At 33.4% G+C, this 17,590-nt stretch overlaps 1 protein-coding gene across 1 annotated transcript in view; it reads right to left on the bottom strand.

Moving 5' to 3' along the window:
* LOC138713445 (jouberin-like) overlaps positions 1 to 17,590 on the bottom strand; it is a 57,631-nt gene that overhangs the window by 21,137 nt on the left and 18,904 nt on the right. Inside the window, exons 5-7 of the mRNA XM_069845554.1 lie at positions 17,040 to 17,264; positions 14,074 to 14,268; positions 3,959 to 4,114 (exon numbers count right to left, since the gene is read on the bottom strand). Of these exons, the coding sequence (XP_069701655.1) occupies positions 3,959 to 4,114; positions 14,074 to 14,268; positions 17,040 to 17,264 (576 nt within the window). The remainder of the gene's footprint in view (positions 1 to 3,958; positions 4,115 to 14,073; positions 14,269 to 17,039; positions 17,265 to 17,590) is intronic.

The raw sequence follows: 17,590 nt of genomic DNA, 5'->3' as shown, positions 1-17,590 counted from the left end.
ATAGTTAAATAGAATTGAAAGGAACTAAGTAAAATACATTGATTTATTTCTGTAATGACTGTAATGATGATAATGATGTCTAATCTGTTTAGCATTATGTCCAGTTATTATTTCAATTTAATTTTATGTTTGCAAAATTAACAATAAAGTAATTCGAAATTTTCTCGGGCTTCCAGCGAGGTCATAAGTTGGTGATCCACCGACGTTTCGAGGATGTTCATCTTCCTCATCTTCAGGGTTAAATGATATCTGAGGGTACCCAGCTCCTTAATTTATAGTGCCAGAGGGAGGAGTCAGCCGAGGAGCTGTGCGCCGATTGGCTGTTATTAGTGCAGACCGTGGCGAGAACGAGAAAATTTCGAATTATCACATCGCCAGGAAAGCTTCAGTAGTTATAACAATAAAGTAATCTGAAGTGTCAATTTATTTCTGATACTTATATAGAATTGAAAGGAACTAAGTTCAATACATTAATTTATTTCTGTAATGACTGTAATGATGTCTAATCTGTTTAGCATTATGTCCAGTTATTATTTCATTCGTTGCAATTTAATTTTATGTTTGCAAAAATGACAAAGTAATCTGAAGTGCCAATTTATTGTCTCGTACTTTCATGTAGAAATGAAAAGAACTAACTACAATGATTTTTTCTCTAACTACAATAAAATATAAAATTAAGATTTACGTTCAATTTTTAACATCAGTGACCCATTCTCTACCTCTCTGAAAAATAAAATTACGGCAAACATTAAAAATTTAACTTTCAAACATTTTTCTCAATTTACAGAAAACCACACAAAATGTAGTTAGTTTTTTTCACGACTCAAATGTATTTATCTACATGCACCATAAGAATGCCGATAAAAGTAATGGACAAGGCCACCTGTCAAACATGAGTCATTCCATGTCAAATCAAACACCTACGAAACATGACAACTTCGTATTTGCTCCAAATTTTTTTTTATATATTCTATTGATTAAATTAAACAACCCGTGTGTAATTTTTTCGGGCTGACACAATTATCTAGTCATTTATTAAATGTTACTTTTTCCGTAAATTAGGATGCAACATATTATGAAAATGGTTATACTGAAGATTCTATAAATCGTAGAAATTCCGTATTTATATCATTTTAAAGTGCAATAATTGCAGTATTATATACTAATTTTTAGTGTTCAATTAAAACATAAAATGGGTCCCTTTTAGGGGGTTATACTTTTAAAATACCTTTTTATATATCAGGTGCCTACTTCTAAAAAGGGAAAAAAATATCATTATATTCTTTGAAATGTTTTGCATAGAACTGCGTTGGTATTAGAATGCTATTCGAATAAGAAGTTGCTGTGTTACTGATGGTGTGTTTGGGTCGGAAGGCTCGGATTGAGTGAGACAGCACACTGGAACATGCAGCTGCGATAGATGCAGCAAGAGGGAGTAACACATTATCAGTGGTGCGGTGTTACTATATGTAAATAAACAGATAACCTCTAGTTCTAAAAGCACGTAATGTCCCTTCAACACTGAGCAGTTTCCCTTTAATTTATCTAACAATAATTCCTAAGTCTTTCGAAGTACGTATTGTGTTGTGTTGTGTGCATGTGAGTCACTCCATGTCAAAGCAAACACCTGTATACGAAATGTGACCATTTAGTATTTGTTTAAATTTTCTAAAATATGTTCTGCAGATCAAAATAAGAGGTCTGTAATTTTTCTGGGATCATACTTTAATATTTTACTATTTATATACTCTTTTAATTATATGACAAATTCATACGCAACGCAGTATGAAAATGCTCATTGTTAAGATTCTATGCATCATAACGTTGAGTGTTGGTGTCACTTGAAATGGGAACAAATGGAATTGATTTATTGATGGGGTTGTTTTAGAGGGTCACTTTTTAAACAATTATTTTTTATAACAGCTTACTTTAAAAATGCAAAAAAAGAATTATAATCTATTATATTTTACATAGAACTACGTTGATTTCAGATTGCTTTCGAGTAAGAAATACTGTAACTTTAAAAATAATATATTGAAGATGTGTGAGAGCTTAGTGATGATGGAAAATCGCCAATAAAGAAGACAAAATTATCTAAAAAATATCCAAAACAAAAAAATGCAGAAAGTTACAAATACACTTAAACATAAAATATTTCATTTCACAGAAGACTCAACTTCAGCTGAAAATTCAAATAATTCCGATATAATGCAGAAACTGACAAACTTCTTCCATGAAACAGAAGGCAGAAATCACAAAATACAAATATTAACAATTTTTGAAAGTTGGTCCTACAGTAAAATTCAACAGCATTTTAATATCACCACTCACATGATACGAATTTCTAAATAAGTAGGAGCAGAAAAGGGAATTTTGGCTACTCCTAGTCCTAAATCGAGAAAAAGTTTGGAAACATTTATAGTAGAGAAGGTTGTTCAATTTTATAATTCTGATGATGTGAGGAGGATTATGGCTCACAAAAAGAATTGTGTTTCAGTTAAAGAAGATGGAAAGAGAGTTCACAAACAGAAAAGATTAATACTATGTAATCTTAAGAAAACTTACCAGTGTTTCAAAGAGCAATATCCATATATCAAAATAGGGTTTTCAAAAATTTTCAAACTCAGACCAAAGAAATGTGTACTCCCTGGAACAAGTGGCATGCACTCAGTTTGTGTCTATGTTCATCATGAAAATGTTAAATTAATCCTTGATAGAATTAATAATATTATTTATAATATTCCTTTTAAATTTTTACCATTACTGAATACAAATAACATAGCCATATTTTCTACTTAAGGTACCAACAAGCAAAAGTGGTACGAGGTATCTTACAACTTCATTCTTTTGTTCCACTGACATAATAAAGAACTACTCACTTCAAAGTGAGAGTAAAATGGTGTACATTAAATAGAATTGGTTGTAGGTGATTAGTTTTAAAAGTGCAGTGTTGTGTAAACTGTAGTTATCATTCTTACAAGTGTATATTTTACAAAACCAATATTTAAATACAGTACTATATTACATAAATTACGTGAAAGAGTGATATTCTGACCGTAGAACAGTGTAAAGCAGTCACTTGACTCTCATCCAGAGCTGCACCTGCACATCATCTTGCAACAGTACTTATGCAGCCCGCAAACTCAAGATGCGCAGCTTGGTGAATAATTTAATTATTCTTCAAAGGCTCAGAGTAGCATTTTGATTTTTTTAAGGGTGGTTAAAATAATTTCAAGGTATTTAAGGATTTTTTCTGTAATTTTAAAGTAAGCCGCTGCCATTGAAACATATTTTTGTATGTTTAAATGTTTTTTAAAACAAAGTTAACAAACGTATATTTTTATATTATTATGTGAAGAACAAAGTATGTACTGTCAGCTTCAAATTGAGACAAAGAGCAAATCTCTGTGATGATTATTAGTGGAGATAATCATGTTTATCAATAATGATGCATGAACTATTTCAGAATCTTTGATAACACATATCTACTACAATAATCGATATAGACAACAATAATAAAACACGTATTTATTTTTTTAATCCATAGAATGTGTAAAATTTGTTTTATCTAAATCGGAGACATGAAAGTCAATTCGAGTTTAAATTTGTGCGATTTGACGTGGAATGACTCACATGTAAGATCTTTAACCAAAAGTGGGAGATGTCTGACATCATCAGAATGGGATGCCAAAAGGCGAATGATTTAAAACCACAAGCCCGATGACATTAGAAAATAAACAACAAATATAACTCTACTGTTGAAAAAAACAAAATGCATCCTACATAAACTGTATTTTACACGCCTTTGTATACATCAATAGTGCATGTGAGCTACATGCATGATACCAGCGATGTTAAGCAGAAGTATATACTCAATCTAGGAGAGTAACATTTCTGCTGAACAATTCATAGTTTTTTTAAATAAGAGAAACAAAACTCACGATTCATAAAAAGTTACCTGCAATGGTCCAGATTTCTGGAAATCTGTATCCCAAAGACAAGCTGTCCAATCTGCTGATGCTGAGAGGAGCATTGTATCCTTTGAAGACCAACATAAATCATACACCAGTCCTTGATGACCTACATATTTGACACATTCTTTTCCACCTGGAATCTAGGAGGGTAACAAAGAATGCAACCATTTCAGTTTGTAAAATATAAAATAAATTTAAATATACTTCATAATATAAAACAACACAAAGAAAAAGTATTTGATAGCCTATGCTTAAGATGTTCTGTGTCTATGCCATTCATTGAGACCAACCAATATAATTTCTTTTTTGCATACATGGAAACTCTTTCTTCATTTTCTATCACTTCCAAAAATTACAAACTGTCAATGCTATTCTCGCAGCTTTAATTGTGGAGGATAGTTTCTTACTCTCCATTGTCATTCATATCCTTGCTTCAATAATTATGAAATTCATGACTAGCAAATTAGTGTACTACATTTTTAATACTGGCAGTATTAAGAAAGTAAAATTTATATCTGAAACTTTCTGTCTCCCTACAAAATATACACAGACGTCTCTGTAAATGACTAACTTACTTACAAATGGCTTTTAAGGAACCCGGAGCTTCATTGCTGCCCTTACATAAGCCCACCATTGGTCCCTATCCAAGATTAATCCAGTCTCTATCATCATATCCCACCTCCCTCAAATCCATTTTAATATCATCCTCCCATCTACGTCTCGGCCTCTCCAAAGGTCTTTTCCCTCCGGACCCCAGGTAACACTCTATCAGCATTTCTGGATTCGCCCATATGTGCTACATGCCCTGCCCATCTCAAATGTCTGGATTTAATATTTCTAATTATGTGAGGTGAAGAATACAAAGCATGCAGTTCTGCGTTGTGTAACTTTCTCCATTTTCCTGTAACTTCATCCCTCTTAGCCCCAAATATTTTCCTAAGAACCTTATTCTCAAACACTCTTAATCTCTGTTCCTCTCTCAAAGTGAGAGTCCAAGTTTCACAACCATACAGAACAACCAGTAATATAACTGTTTTATAAATTCTAACTTTCAGATTTTTTGACAGCAGACTAGATGACAAAAGCTTCTCAACCGAATAATAACAGGAATTTCCCATATTTATTCTGTGTTCAATTTCGTCCCGAGTGTCATTTCTATTTGTTACTGTTGCTCCAAGATATCTGAATTTCTTCACCTCTTCGAAGGATAAATCTCCATGACTAACACTAAAAACTATTACAGAAGTTCGAGTTACTCATAAAAGAACACTGTTCCATCTACTTGCGTATTAGCATTTCATTTGGATTCTGTGATGGTTTAATTCTAGTTGGTCTTATGAGTAAGACTTCAATTTTACTGAGTGGTGATATATTGTAATAAATTCCTGACAGGCTTGTTGTTGGCCAAGGTAAGAGTAGTCTTACAACAAGAGTAAAAAAATACACACAAATTGCGGATATTACAGTCATTTGTAGAAAAATTTTCCATTAACATAAGTGATTGCTTGATAGAAATAGTCATTAAGACAACTTTCACTGCATATGTGTACGTGTGTGGGTGTATGCTTATTTGTAGAGAATGAAGTATTTACATACAGGGTCTTTCATAAGTAACAAGTCTATCGAAAAATGAACTATTTTGGATAATTTTTTGAAATAATGTTCATCCTCACGAGAAAGAACCATTCCCAGTGTTGTATAGTCGATTTGGAAACAAACACCCCCTCCTGATGCCTCTCAGGTCTGTTCTTGTCTCTGACGGACCCAGTTTCTTGAAATCTTTGGCCAACTGCAAGAATATTTGTTTTCGTAGTATCTGGTAGCGACCACCGAAATTCTGATGGAATAAACGCTTAATTTGAGCGACACTGTTTCCCAGTTCAAACCAGGCAGCAATTTTTCTCTTCCACACCTGTGGAGTAACGGTCAGCACGTCTGGCCACGAAATCAGGTGGCCCGGGTTCGAATTCCGGTCGGGGCAAGTTACCTGGTTGAGGTTTTTTCCGGGGTTTTCCCTCAACCCAATACGAGCAAATGCTGGGTAACTTTCGGTGCTGGACCCCGGACTCATTTCACCGGGATTATCACCTTCATTTCATTCAGATGCTAAATAACCTTAGATGTTGATACAGCATCGTAAAATAACCAAAAAAAAAATTTATCTTCTGCAATAATGACTGACCTAGCTGCAATATGAAAAATTGATAAGGAAGCCTCAAGAAAATTGATGGCCAAGATATCAAACATCATAAAACAATCTCAAAACTCAGACTGGCTTTTTCCAAATACTTCATAGCACGTGTATGCACATAAGTTCAAGGAACAGCTCCAGTTTAGTTTCATTAACATATAGATATTAAATCATATTTCTGTTACTATATTTAATTAGGCATTTTGTAATCATAGTAGGCTAAGTTAATATTGTAAGCGGCTGCATGTCATTTTATCATTCCAGTCTATCACAACAATGTTTATAGGCATGGCTGTGTGTCATTATCCTTGGTGTATAGAAGGCCATGCTCCAAGTCATTTTAAGTCCTTGACGTACAGAAGGCCATGCTCCAGGTCATCTTAAGTTGGCATCAAATGCACATTACACATGGATAAGTAGCTTCCTCTGGTGGCAGGGGAAGGGGGTATTTGTTTCCAAATTGACTGTACGGCACCAGGAATGGTTCTTTGTTGCGAGGATGAACATCATTTAAAAAATTATTCAAAATACTCGATTTTTCGATAGACTCATTACTTATGAAAGATTCTGTACAGGTCAATAAATTGGATTGCCCATAATAATAAATGATATGTTGACAAAGATAATGTGCTGATAACTTTTAATGCTAATATAATGGGTTAGTCGTAATTATGTACTATAAAGTATTGCGGAGTATTCTATTCACCAAAACAAACATATTTTGTCATATATACTTTCGGTCATGACAGCTTCGTTATGGGAACAGTTTAGAAATACAAACAATATGAATATTTAAATACTTATATAGTCACAATCATGCTATGGTATGAAAGAAAAACTTCACAGGGATATTTATTGACATTGCAGGTTCATAGATGATGTTCGAAATGTTCACAATTAACTTCACAACACAATTCCATCCTCCTTCGCCATGAATTCTTGTTAGCTGGAAGATATTAGGTGTGTCCCAGATTGTATTTCCTGCAGCCATGATTGCATTTAACAGATGCTGTCTCATAGCGTATTATTGGGAGTAAACTAGTCCTTTCATGTGGCCCCACAACCAAAAGTCGCAGGGAGTGAGGTCGGGGATCATGCTGGCCATGCAATAGGTCCATTGCGTCCAATCCATCTGCCTGGGAACCGTTCATCCAAATGAAGTCTCACAGCAAGATTGTAATGCGGAAGTGATCCATCTTGAAGTAGTCACATATTAAATCGTTTTGCCAGTGGTATGACGTCCAATTGTTGGGTTAGTTCTGTCTGCAGAAAGCATAAATATACAGTATCTGTTAATCATGCAGGAAGTTCACATGGTTCCAGCAGGATATCCCCAATTACACTCATCCAGATATTGATGGCGAACTGATGTTGCAAATGTACTTCCTCAATAGCATTTGGATTCTGGTATGTTCAGACAAGCTGGTTGTAGCAATTGAAGATGCCAGTTCTGGTGAGTGTTGCCTCATACAGTACCAGTATTTTGCCTAAGAAATGTCGATCAGCTGCATTTTCATGAAGTAACCATTCACAGAATATCCTCCAACGTTCAAAATCAATCTCTCATTGCAATTCTTGTACAGGTTGTAGATGATAGGGTAGAGTAATGCCTCATATACAAATTCTCCACACTGACTTCTGAGACATGTGATGACATGCAGCTAATCGCCATTTACTTGTACCTGGTGAATGGTCTACGGAACGCAGTATGTTTTCTTCAGCAGCAGCAGTCCTGCAACTTCGCGGTCTACCAGTATTGTTCACTACAGGTGCAAAGCTACCGGTTTCCCTATGGCGACATTCCACTGCTACAAATGTTTTTGGAGTTGGGTGTTGTCGGGCAGGAAAACATTGAACGTAGATGGGAGTAGCAGCAGAATTGTTTCTTACTTCACCGTAAATCAAGATCATATTGGTCATTTCACTGTTTGTGTATGGTTCTCCCATTCTGTATTAGTGCCAACTCTTATGTTATGCACAGCACATAGATAATTATACAGTATGGACACTTCGTGTCGGTATCTTTGATGTAGCAGGACTGATTTCAGTGACCTTCAAACCAGTTTGAGCGTGAGATTCTGCTTTCTCCCTGGAGTTCACACTGACATCACACCAGCTAGCAGTCGACACAGCGGAAATATAACACATACAATTAATACATCTAGGTACATTATGTACTCAAATAAAATAAATTGGACCAATGAAATAATAAATCCGCCATTAACTGTAATGTCTAGACTCTAGAGTTCCTTTATAATGAGAGTTGAGACGTTAACCCCAACAACAATTAAAATATGTAATGATTTGATAGCGCTGAAAATGGAAAAACAAAACTACTATGAGAAGTAAAACCATATACCTATATTATATTTTATACAAATATTAAACGAATTTGATACATAATTTTATAATGTAGTATATTATTTTATAATATAATTTATTATATATTAAATATAAAAAATTATTATCACAACTAGTTTGTCAGTGAGAAATAAGGAAAAGTTGTTACCTTGAATTTATTCGAAGCAAAGCATTACTGGATTATGCAATAAGGTAGGTGGATCCTGTGTCTCAACTCCTATATTCAATTATTATCTTAGCGTGTGCTCGATTACACTAACCTCTAGCGCCTGAAAGTGGAACTAAATGCCGGCACACAGACAAACAAAACACAGGAAAATTCGCTCAGTGTCCATTCTTTGTAATCCCTATCCACTGTTATGCAATTCAGTAAAGTAAAAATAAGGCTAATCTCAGTTCAATAATCAACATCATGAATCAACAAAACATCACCATAACTACAAGACATGGTCAACTATGAATACAACTCTTTTTAACCACAGAACAACACAGACTATTAGTTCCGATTTTAACCATGGGTAATAAATGGTAGACTAGCTCTGAAATAACGCAATGTTGCCATACCTTGATAACAATGCAGTATTGGCTATATGTTTATAAGACAAAATATGTTTGTTTTGGTGCACAGAATACTCTGCAGTACTTTATAGTACATAATTATGACTCGACCTTTAGATTTTCCCCATCCACTCCTATAAAAGAAATGTCCACAGTACCATTGATAACAACTATAATACAAGTCGAATGACAATACTGTTGCATAACTCTAATAGGGACCAATTTGCACGGATTGGTATAATTATGAGGAATGCTGTAAAAATCAATTCAACAGTATCAAGAGTGAAAACACCATTACAATAGTAATCCATATTAATTAATCACTAAAACAAGAGTAGCAAACGCAAAATAAATGTTTAATACATAATTATGTATATTTATTACTATAACTGAAAGTCATAAGGCATTACCATAAATATATAAATTCATGTATAGCTATTTTATCTAATTTAAACATCTTATGTAGGCCTACTGTTACAACTACTCCTGCACTATTTCTGTTCATCATGGGCATGTTTTTCTACTTAAATGGCTCTTTGGTTTGTGTTCCCGCGTAAATTTCAAGATTAGGTAGTCTATCAACTATTGCAAAAACCTCAATCCTGTGTTTCGCTTGTTTGGCTGGAACATACATTCTAAACGAACATCGTCCTAGAAATTTCGAGCAACTACTCGCCAATAGTTAGAAATATTCACTGGGTGTGTATGCTCGCTGTAAATTTTGTACAACTATTCCAATTACATTGTGTATTGCTGCCAATTTGTCAATCTCTTTCTTTTCAGACATGTTACGAACATTGTCGAAGCATAAACTATGCAGAAGAATTCTAAATCTGCTCTATGACATGGTATAGCTTCCCCCTATGGTGGCTGAGTGGTCAGACCTTCTGTCTGTCACGCAAATGATCTGGGTTCGTGTCATGGTAACACCTGGGATTTTTCATTGAAACTTTTCACGGATAAGGTTGCAGCTGTGGTTATTCTTGGAGTTGTCCTGATTTCCCATAATAAGTACATACATCATTCCCTCAACATCTCTCCATTCAGTCATCATTTCATGGAATTACCTAAATGTCAGCTGACAATGCATGGAGGGGACTGACCTAGGAAGGAGTGGAGTTGCCTGTTTGAAACCTGGGTACGTAGCAAACCTTAGTGTAGTCAGTTGGTGTGGACTTGGGAATGTGGATAGCTTGAGGGTTAGCACAATAGATCCTGAAATGTCGCTGACAACTGCTTTGGCACCATAGGCAGCTTGGATGAGCCCAATGTACTACCTGGAATGGAATGGTGTACATGCCCTAAGGCCCCCTGTGCTACAAATTTCCCTGTGTGTCGCCACCAAACTTCTCTAAAGCCTGTAGAATCCCTTTATCTTTCAGCATCACTATGGTCTAACTCTACATTGAAACAAGCCTGAAATATGGGAAAGAAATGGAGATGATGATGATGATGATGATGATGATGATGATGATGATGATGATGATGAGTCCGAATATATAACTGAAGAAAAAAGACAAATAATGTTTTTATTGTTTTTGTGTAACTGTCAAGGTTTTCCCAGAAAAAAAAATGTTTTTGTGAGTCTAGCTTTTTTTTGAAAATAAGAATATACAGTCATTATTTACCCAATACATACCCTGAAGAGTTCTTTGTTTATATTTATGCTTACTTACTTCGGTCTCATAGAGATTCTTCAATCTGTTGTGTCTCTCTTGTGTATTGGTATGTGTTGGCATTTGGCAATGGCATTCACTTTCAGTCGAAATGTAAACAAATATTAGACTACTATCTATCTTAAAAATATGGTTTTTTACAAATTAAGGACAAAATAAAAAGAAATAATCAAATTTTACTGATATTTTATTCAGTAGACCGATATATACTGTCTATATAATATGGGCAGTTCATATTGTTTACACCTTGTACATATATACGCACATACATACAGGATCAATGCCTAAATAAATGAATAATAAATTTAGAATGTTAAAGTAACAAAACCAGAAATAAGTCGAACTAGATTAGGAGCATATGCAACTAGAATGAAATTAGGATATTTGTGACCATGGCAGCTCCTAGTAAGAAGATGACCAGAAGGAAGTGACTAGTAAAACCAAAGGCAGTAAGAATGAAGTGGTTACAAGCATAAATGAACCTATGGACCAGCTGAGGAGTAAGGTAAGAAGAGTAGGGAGAAACAAAGGCGCACTCTAGCAACAGAAAGGAAAATGAAGGAGGATTATAAACTTTTTTTCAGAATTAAAATTATCTTCAGTAATTATGATGATACATATTTTCTTCCAGAGGTCTCTATTATATCTGAAAAATACATTTTCATTTCTTGCTTCTTTTTTAAAAAAGATAATGGGGTATTCCATATAAAATGATACGTTTATGTTCTGAAATACTTACTTTCAGTCAGATAAAAAGAAAGACAAGTTGGAAATATATTTAAGACCCAAACTTAAAACTTCAGCAATACTAGGATTCTTGTACGTCAATTTGAACAAAAGTAAGCTATATTTTAGTTGAGTATAGTAGTGGTATGTAGAATATGAAACAATTTGGAAATAAAGTAAAGAAACACAATAAAACAATATGAATATATGGACAATCAAAACTGTTCAGTAAAATATTTAAGATATGGGAAATTTATGTTATAGGTATGTATTTGGATATTTAAATTAACGCCATTACTAAGTGTTATACATACCACACTTGCCACATACGTTCAGATCACACTTTCCCCGACATAATAAAAAATCGCGGTAAGTCTAACCCATACCCAAAAACCACTTACTGTGCAACATTTAATTTCCCACATTTAATGCTTCTGAGTTCAATATCATCAAAAATGTATACGACACTAATATTTGTAATTACCTTTTCAAGTGGCCACATTAATTCAAAGTTTATGTGACAAACTTGAAAACGTACATAAAATGCGATCTTTTGATAATGCACAAAATTAATTCTTGTAAAACATTTTTTCAATATAAAAGGGCTTGTAACATTGTACAGTAACGTGTTTGCTACTGATAACAATACTTTATCTCAATCTGAAGCAAAATTTTTCAACTGGTGTTACACTAAGTCCCCACGTCACACTTACCCCACTTGACTTTAGATAAATAAATTAGTGGCTTGTAGCAGCAACTGCTGCTTGATAGACACTGAAAATCACAATAAAATTCTTATACACAAAGTCCCACGTTACTGACACTATTCATGACCTTCAAAAAACCTAACACAGCTGTATTAATAACTCAAATGAAGATGAAGTACATTACGTGAACCACGGCCCTCTGCACAACACTACGAAATGAACTGCAAGATGTCTTACGGTATACGTTTTTGCTGCGATGGACGTACATATTTTTTTACATTGTAATATGTAATACTTCTTCATGCATAATTTCACTTCTTAAAACATTGTTACAAACATCATTTTCTACATAGTCGTTTATGAGTTCTTAATGCACTACATTTCTAAATGTTCTACCACATTTTCTTGGTCGACCAGCTACACTCATAATGATGAACTAATAAAGGAGAACAGATTAAATTCACAACGTAACAACATTATTACTTTTTAAGTAATGCCAGATAAAAAACACATACTATATTGAAGCACTAAAAAAAATACGTGACAGTTGAAAGATGAACAAACCATTATTACGGTATCGAGGTCTCGAAAAGCATGATATTGTGACGTCAACATCTTGCATGTACAGAAGGCTTCGATGACTACATTAGTGAACGTTTTAAGGGAACACGATGTTTGAAATTTCATTATTTAAAACGTTGCCTTTCCTATACACAAAGTCCCACATTACTGACACTATTCATGACCTTCAAAAAACTTCAAAAAGCTGTATTAATAGCTCAAATGAAGATAAAGTACATTACGTGAACCATGGCCCTCTGCACAACACTACGAAATGAAATGCAAGATGTCCTACTGTATAGGCCTACGCTTTACTGCGATGGTCGTACATATTTTTTAAAGTAAAGCTTTTTATGAACTTCGCTACAAACCGTTTAGATTTTCCCACAATATTAATATTATTAGTTTTCGATAGAGACATCACACGACCTCACAGGATGTATAGTTTTCATAAAATTTTCTGCCACAGTTCAAATTAAATATATAGATTTTTTGCACGATCGTGTTTTTTGTTGTATTTACAGCTATTGTTGTTAGATCTTGAAAGTCAGAATTCCCACACAGAAACTTGTTGCTAGGGAAACCATTTTCATAACATAAAACTATACTTAAATAAACCCATTACAGTGCACTTATTGTTACTTAGTTACCAGTACAGTATAACTTTGCGAAGGCTTTGGAATAATATTGTTCTAAATTTTCAATGCAAAATACATTATATTTGAAATTAAAAAAAAAAATATGAGCGTGCAATAAAATGTTGTACAATACATGTTTGTGCAGCACATTACAAAATCTCGGAAATTGAAAAACTCGCTTGTTCATTTTTCAAACTTTTCCTTGATTTTATAAAAAAACACTTCCTAACCTCGTATCAACTTACTATTAATTACACACATTTACCCATACAGAATAAATACATGAAGCAACTATCACCATCCCATGTTTAATCAATGTCATGTTACTATCTGATAGTGAGAATACATTTTTTCCTACTCAAGATATCAACACTTCTTTTAAGGTGGTATTAAAAATGATACAAAAGTAATTTTTTTATTTATGCTTATGCAACACAAATATAACATAATTTTGTAACTTTAAACCATAATCTACAGTATATGTAAAGTTATTATTACAGGCCATGAAGCTCCACAGATTAGGAGGAGGATAGGGCTCCCACCTTGCAGACAATTGGCATTAGTAGCATTAGTCCTCCATGCTTGCAGCCTGTATCTTTATTCCTAAGGAAATACTACAGTATATTATCGAATTTAAATTTTCATGCATGTCAACTACAAAACATCAATAGAGTTACTTACAGAGTACACAATGATGAAGAATTTTTCTTCATCCGCCACACTGCAAGCAAGATAGAGCCCTGAATTACTGAACTTCACGAAGAAACAACCACGTGATGCTGTGGGCAAGGTAAGCCTGCGATGGTTTGGTATTTTACAGGATTGTGAGGGTAAACGAGACCACTCAGGAAGGGATGCTGCTGTTGGTGCCAGCAACTGCAAAGATTATCACAAAATGTATATCATATTTCAATACCAAATAAATATACGCTAGCTTGTAAAAAAATAAAAAAATAAATAAAAATAAAAAATCTTTCCCGATTTCTTATTTTTTTATCCAATAAAATTATGCAGTAATAGCTATATGCTCCAATAAAGTGATGTAGATACAATTATTTGCTTTTACACGTTATCCATTTACACAGTTCAAAATAATAGACAATCTACAAGTAAACAATATGTAATAAAGTAACTGAATGACTTTTATCACCATCATAGCTTAGGAAGACTTAAAAGACTCTAATTTCAATTATGTTACCTTACAACAGGTGATATTCTGCTTTGTTTTTAATTTCAAGTTCCAGAATTAACCTTTAACATCTGTTCTTACACGAGAGTGCACAACAAACTTTAAGCACAAATTTTTTATATGATTTAATATCTCAATTTACCATATATGCGTGAATACTCCACGCCATTGAATAATACGTGCACCATAATTTTAGGAGAGAAAATTTAAAAAATGTTTGACGCGAAGCTGTATCAACCTTATTTCAAATAATGTGTGCACCTCAGTTTTTCTTCACTAAATTCCGGAAAAAATATGTGTGGATGATTCGCTTATATATAGTAAATTATACGACACTCAAAATTGTAACTCAATATAAGCTATTTAAAATTCAGGATTGCATTTCAATACATGCTATTCAAGATTCACTCAATAATAATTCAAGATTCAGAACTACAGAGGTGTGAAAATTATTAGAATAATCTTAATTTTAAAGGTTTTTTTAATAGTTCCTTCACAAATATTCATTGAATTGATGAATATTGGTATATAATATTACTATACTGATGTAGGATATATTTACTACTAACAATGCCGGAAAGCATTGTTGTACATTGGTATTTTTCTTATTTTACAATTGTTATGGGAATTCAGAAATTATTATATTATGTTGACGGAATTGGAAACATAAAAAATTAATTAACAAATGCTTTAAACAAATTGTTCTTTGCGTTTACATTATTGTGAAGGTTCAAATGAACGTATACATCTGTTTTGTGCATATAATTTTTTATGTTTCCAATTCCGCCAACATAATATAATAATTTCTGAATTCCCACAAAAATTGTAAAATAAGAAAAATACCAATGTACAACAATGCTTTCCGGCATTGTTAGTAGTAAATATATCCTACATCAGTATAGTAATATATACCAATATTCATCATTTCAATTAATATTTGTGAAGGAACTACTGTATTAAAAAACCTTTAAAATTAAGATTATTCTAATAATTTTCACATCTTTGTATATTTCAAATACACGCGATTAAAGATTTAAAACTGTACCTCAGCTAATCAAGATTCATAATTGTATCTCAATTATTCAAGATTCAGAATTATATCTCAATACACGCTATTCAAGATTCAGAACTCTACCCCTATTATTCAAAATTCAGAACTGTATCTCAACTATTTAAAATTCAGAACTACAGAGCATTTCTGTGCAGATCTGTCTGGATGTCATGTTCTGTCATCTTCTATCATGGTAGTGGGAAGTGCTCATCCCAAGGAAACTAAAGAGACATTTGCTGACGGTATCAATCCTCACTACAAGTATCGCCAGCATTCTTGAAGAAAGAATCTTAACCCAATGTCAAACTAGCGAGTCTCTTATTTCCTTGGTTGCAGTAACCCCTCCTTATGTCATCTGGCTATTCATTAACACAGATAATCAACTCCCATTGGAAATTTTCATTTGAATAGATTAGAATGCTGGCTATACCTACAACATCTGAATCCATGTTTCGGTCACACATTTTGTTGTACAAGTCCTCAGTGACGTATGAATCAGTGTTATGGTCGCACATGTTGGTGTATTGATCCTCAGTAACATATGAACCTGTGTTTCGGTCGCACAAGTTAGTTGTATCAATCCTCAGATTCAGATATGTATATCAATACACCGTAATTCAAGATTCAGAACTGTTTCTCAATGTACACTATTTAAGATTCAGAAATGTGTATCAATGTATCCTATTCAAGATTCAGAACTGTTTCTATTTAAGGTTCGGAAATGTATATCAATGTATCCTATTCAAGATTCAGGACTGTTTCTCAATGCACACTATTTAAGATTCGGAAATGTGTATCAATGTATCCTATTCAAGATTCAGAACTGTTTCTCAATGCATATTATTTAAGATTCAGAAATGTGTGTCAATGTATCCTATTCAAGATTCAGAACTGTTTCTATTTAAGATTCGGAAATGTACATCAATGTATCCTGTTCAAGATTCAGAATTGTTTCTCACTGCACACTATTTAAGATTCGGATATGTATATCAATGTATCCTATTCAAGATTCAGAACTGTTTTTCAATGCACACTATTTAAGACTCAGAAATGTGTATCAATGTAACCTATTCAAGATTTAGAACTATTTCTCAATGCACACTATTTAAGATTCAGAAATGTGTATCAATGTATCCTATCCAAGATTCAGAATTGTTTCTCAATGCACACTATTTAAGATTCAGAAATGTGTATCAATGTATCCTATTCAAGATTCAGAATTGTTTCTCAATGCACACTATTTAAGATTCAGAAATGTGTATTAATGTATCCTATTCAAGATTCAAAACTGTTTCTCACTACATGTTATTCGAGATTCAGAACTATATCTCAATACATATTATGACATTATTTATGATACAACACTGTAACTCAACTTATTCAGAAACGAAAACTAATCAGAAGTACCTGAGCAGAGGCCATGGAATTTTCAATTTCAGACTTTGCTTCTTCATTATCATCGTGAATCTGGTCGAGATCTAAAAATGAAGGTGACTGACTCAATTCACCTTGTAAGGCACTCCGCGATCGTAGCACTCGGGGTAAGTGTTCTGGTGGTGTTATGCCTTTCACTGTCACATATAATGTAGCTGGATACCTCTTCCATACTCTACTATTCCACCAGTGATACACCTAAAGAAAGAAAGAAGAATATTATTTTGTAACAGAGAAAATTAAATTGATATTTCAATTACAACTTCATGCATGTATTGAACATGTAACATACAGACCCAAATGATGTTTGTTATACAAGTGGTTTTGGTTTTAAATAACTTGCCTTCTGATATCTTACTATTCTGATACTGTACTAAGTTACATCTTTTCTATACATACCTGTCATTAAATTTTAAAGCAATGAATTTGTTTTAGTTAGGATTGCCAGATTTGTTTTATGAAAAAAAGGAAGATTTTTTACAAAAAAATAAGGAATATGTATGGAATTTCCCAAGGATTTAGTA

This window comes from Periplaneta americana, chromosome 14 (assembly GCF_040183065.1).
Source record: "Periplaneta americana isolate PAMFEO1 chromosome 14, P.americana_PAMFEO1_priV1, whole genome shotgun sequence".
Lineage (NCBI taxonomy): Eukaryota > Metazoa > Arthropoda > Insecta > Blattodea > Blattidae > Periplaneta > Periplaneta americana.
Note: the sequence above shows the minus strand (reverse complement) of the source record. Positions and strands in the feature narration are given on the sequence as shown.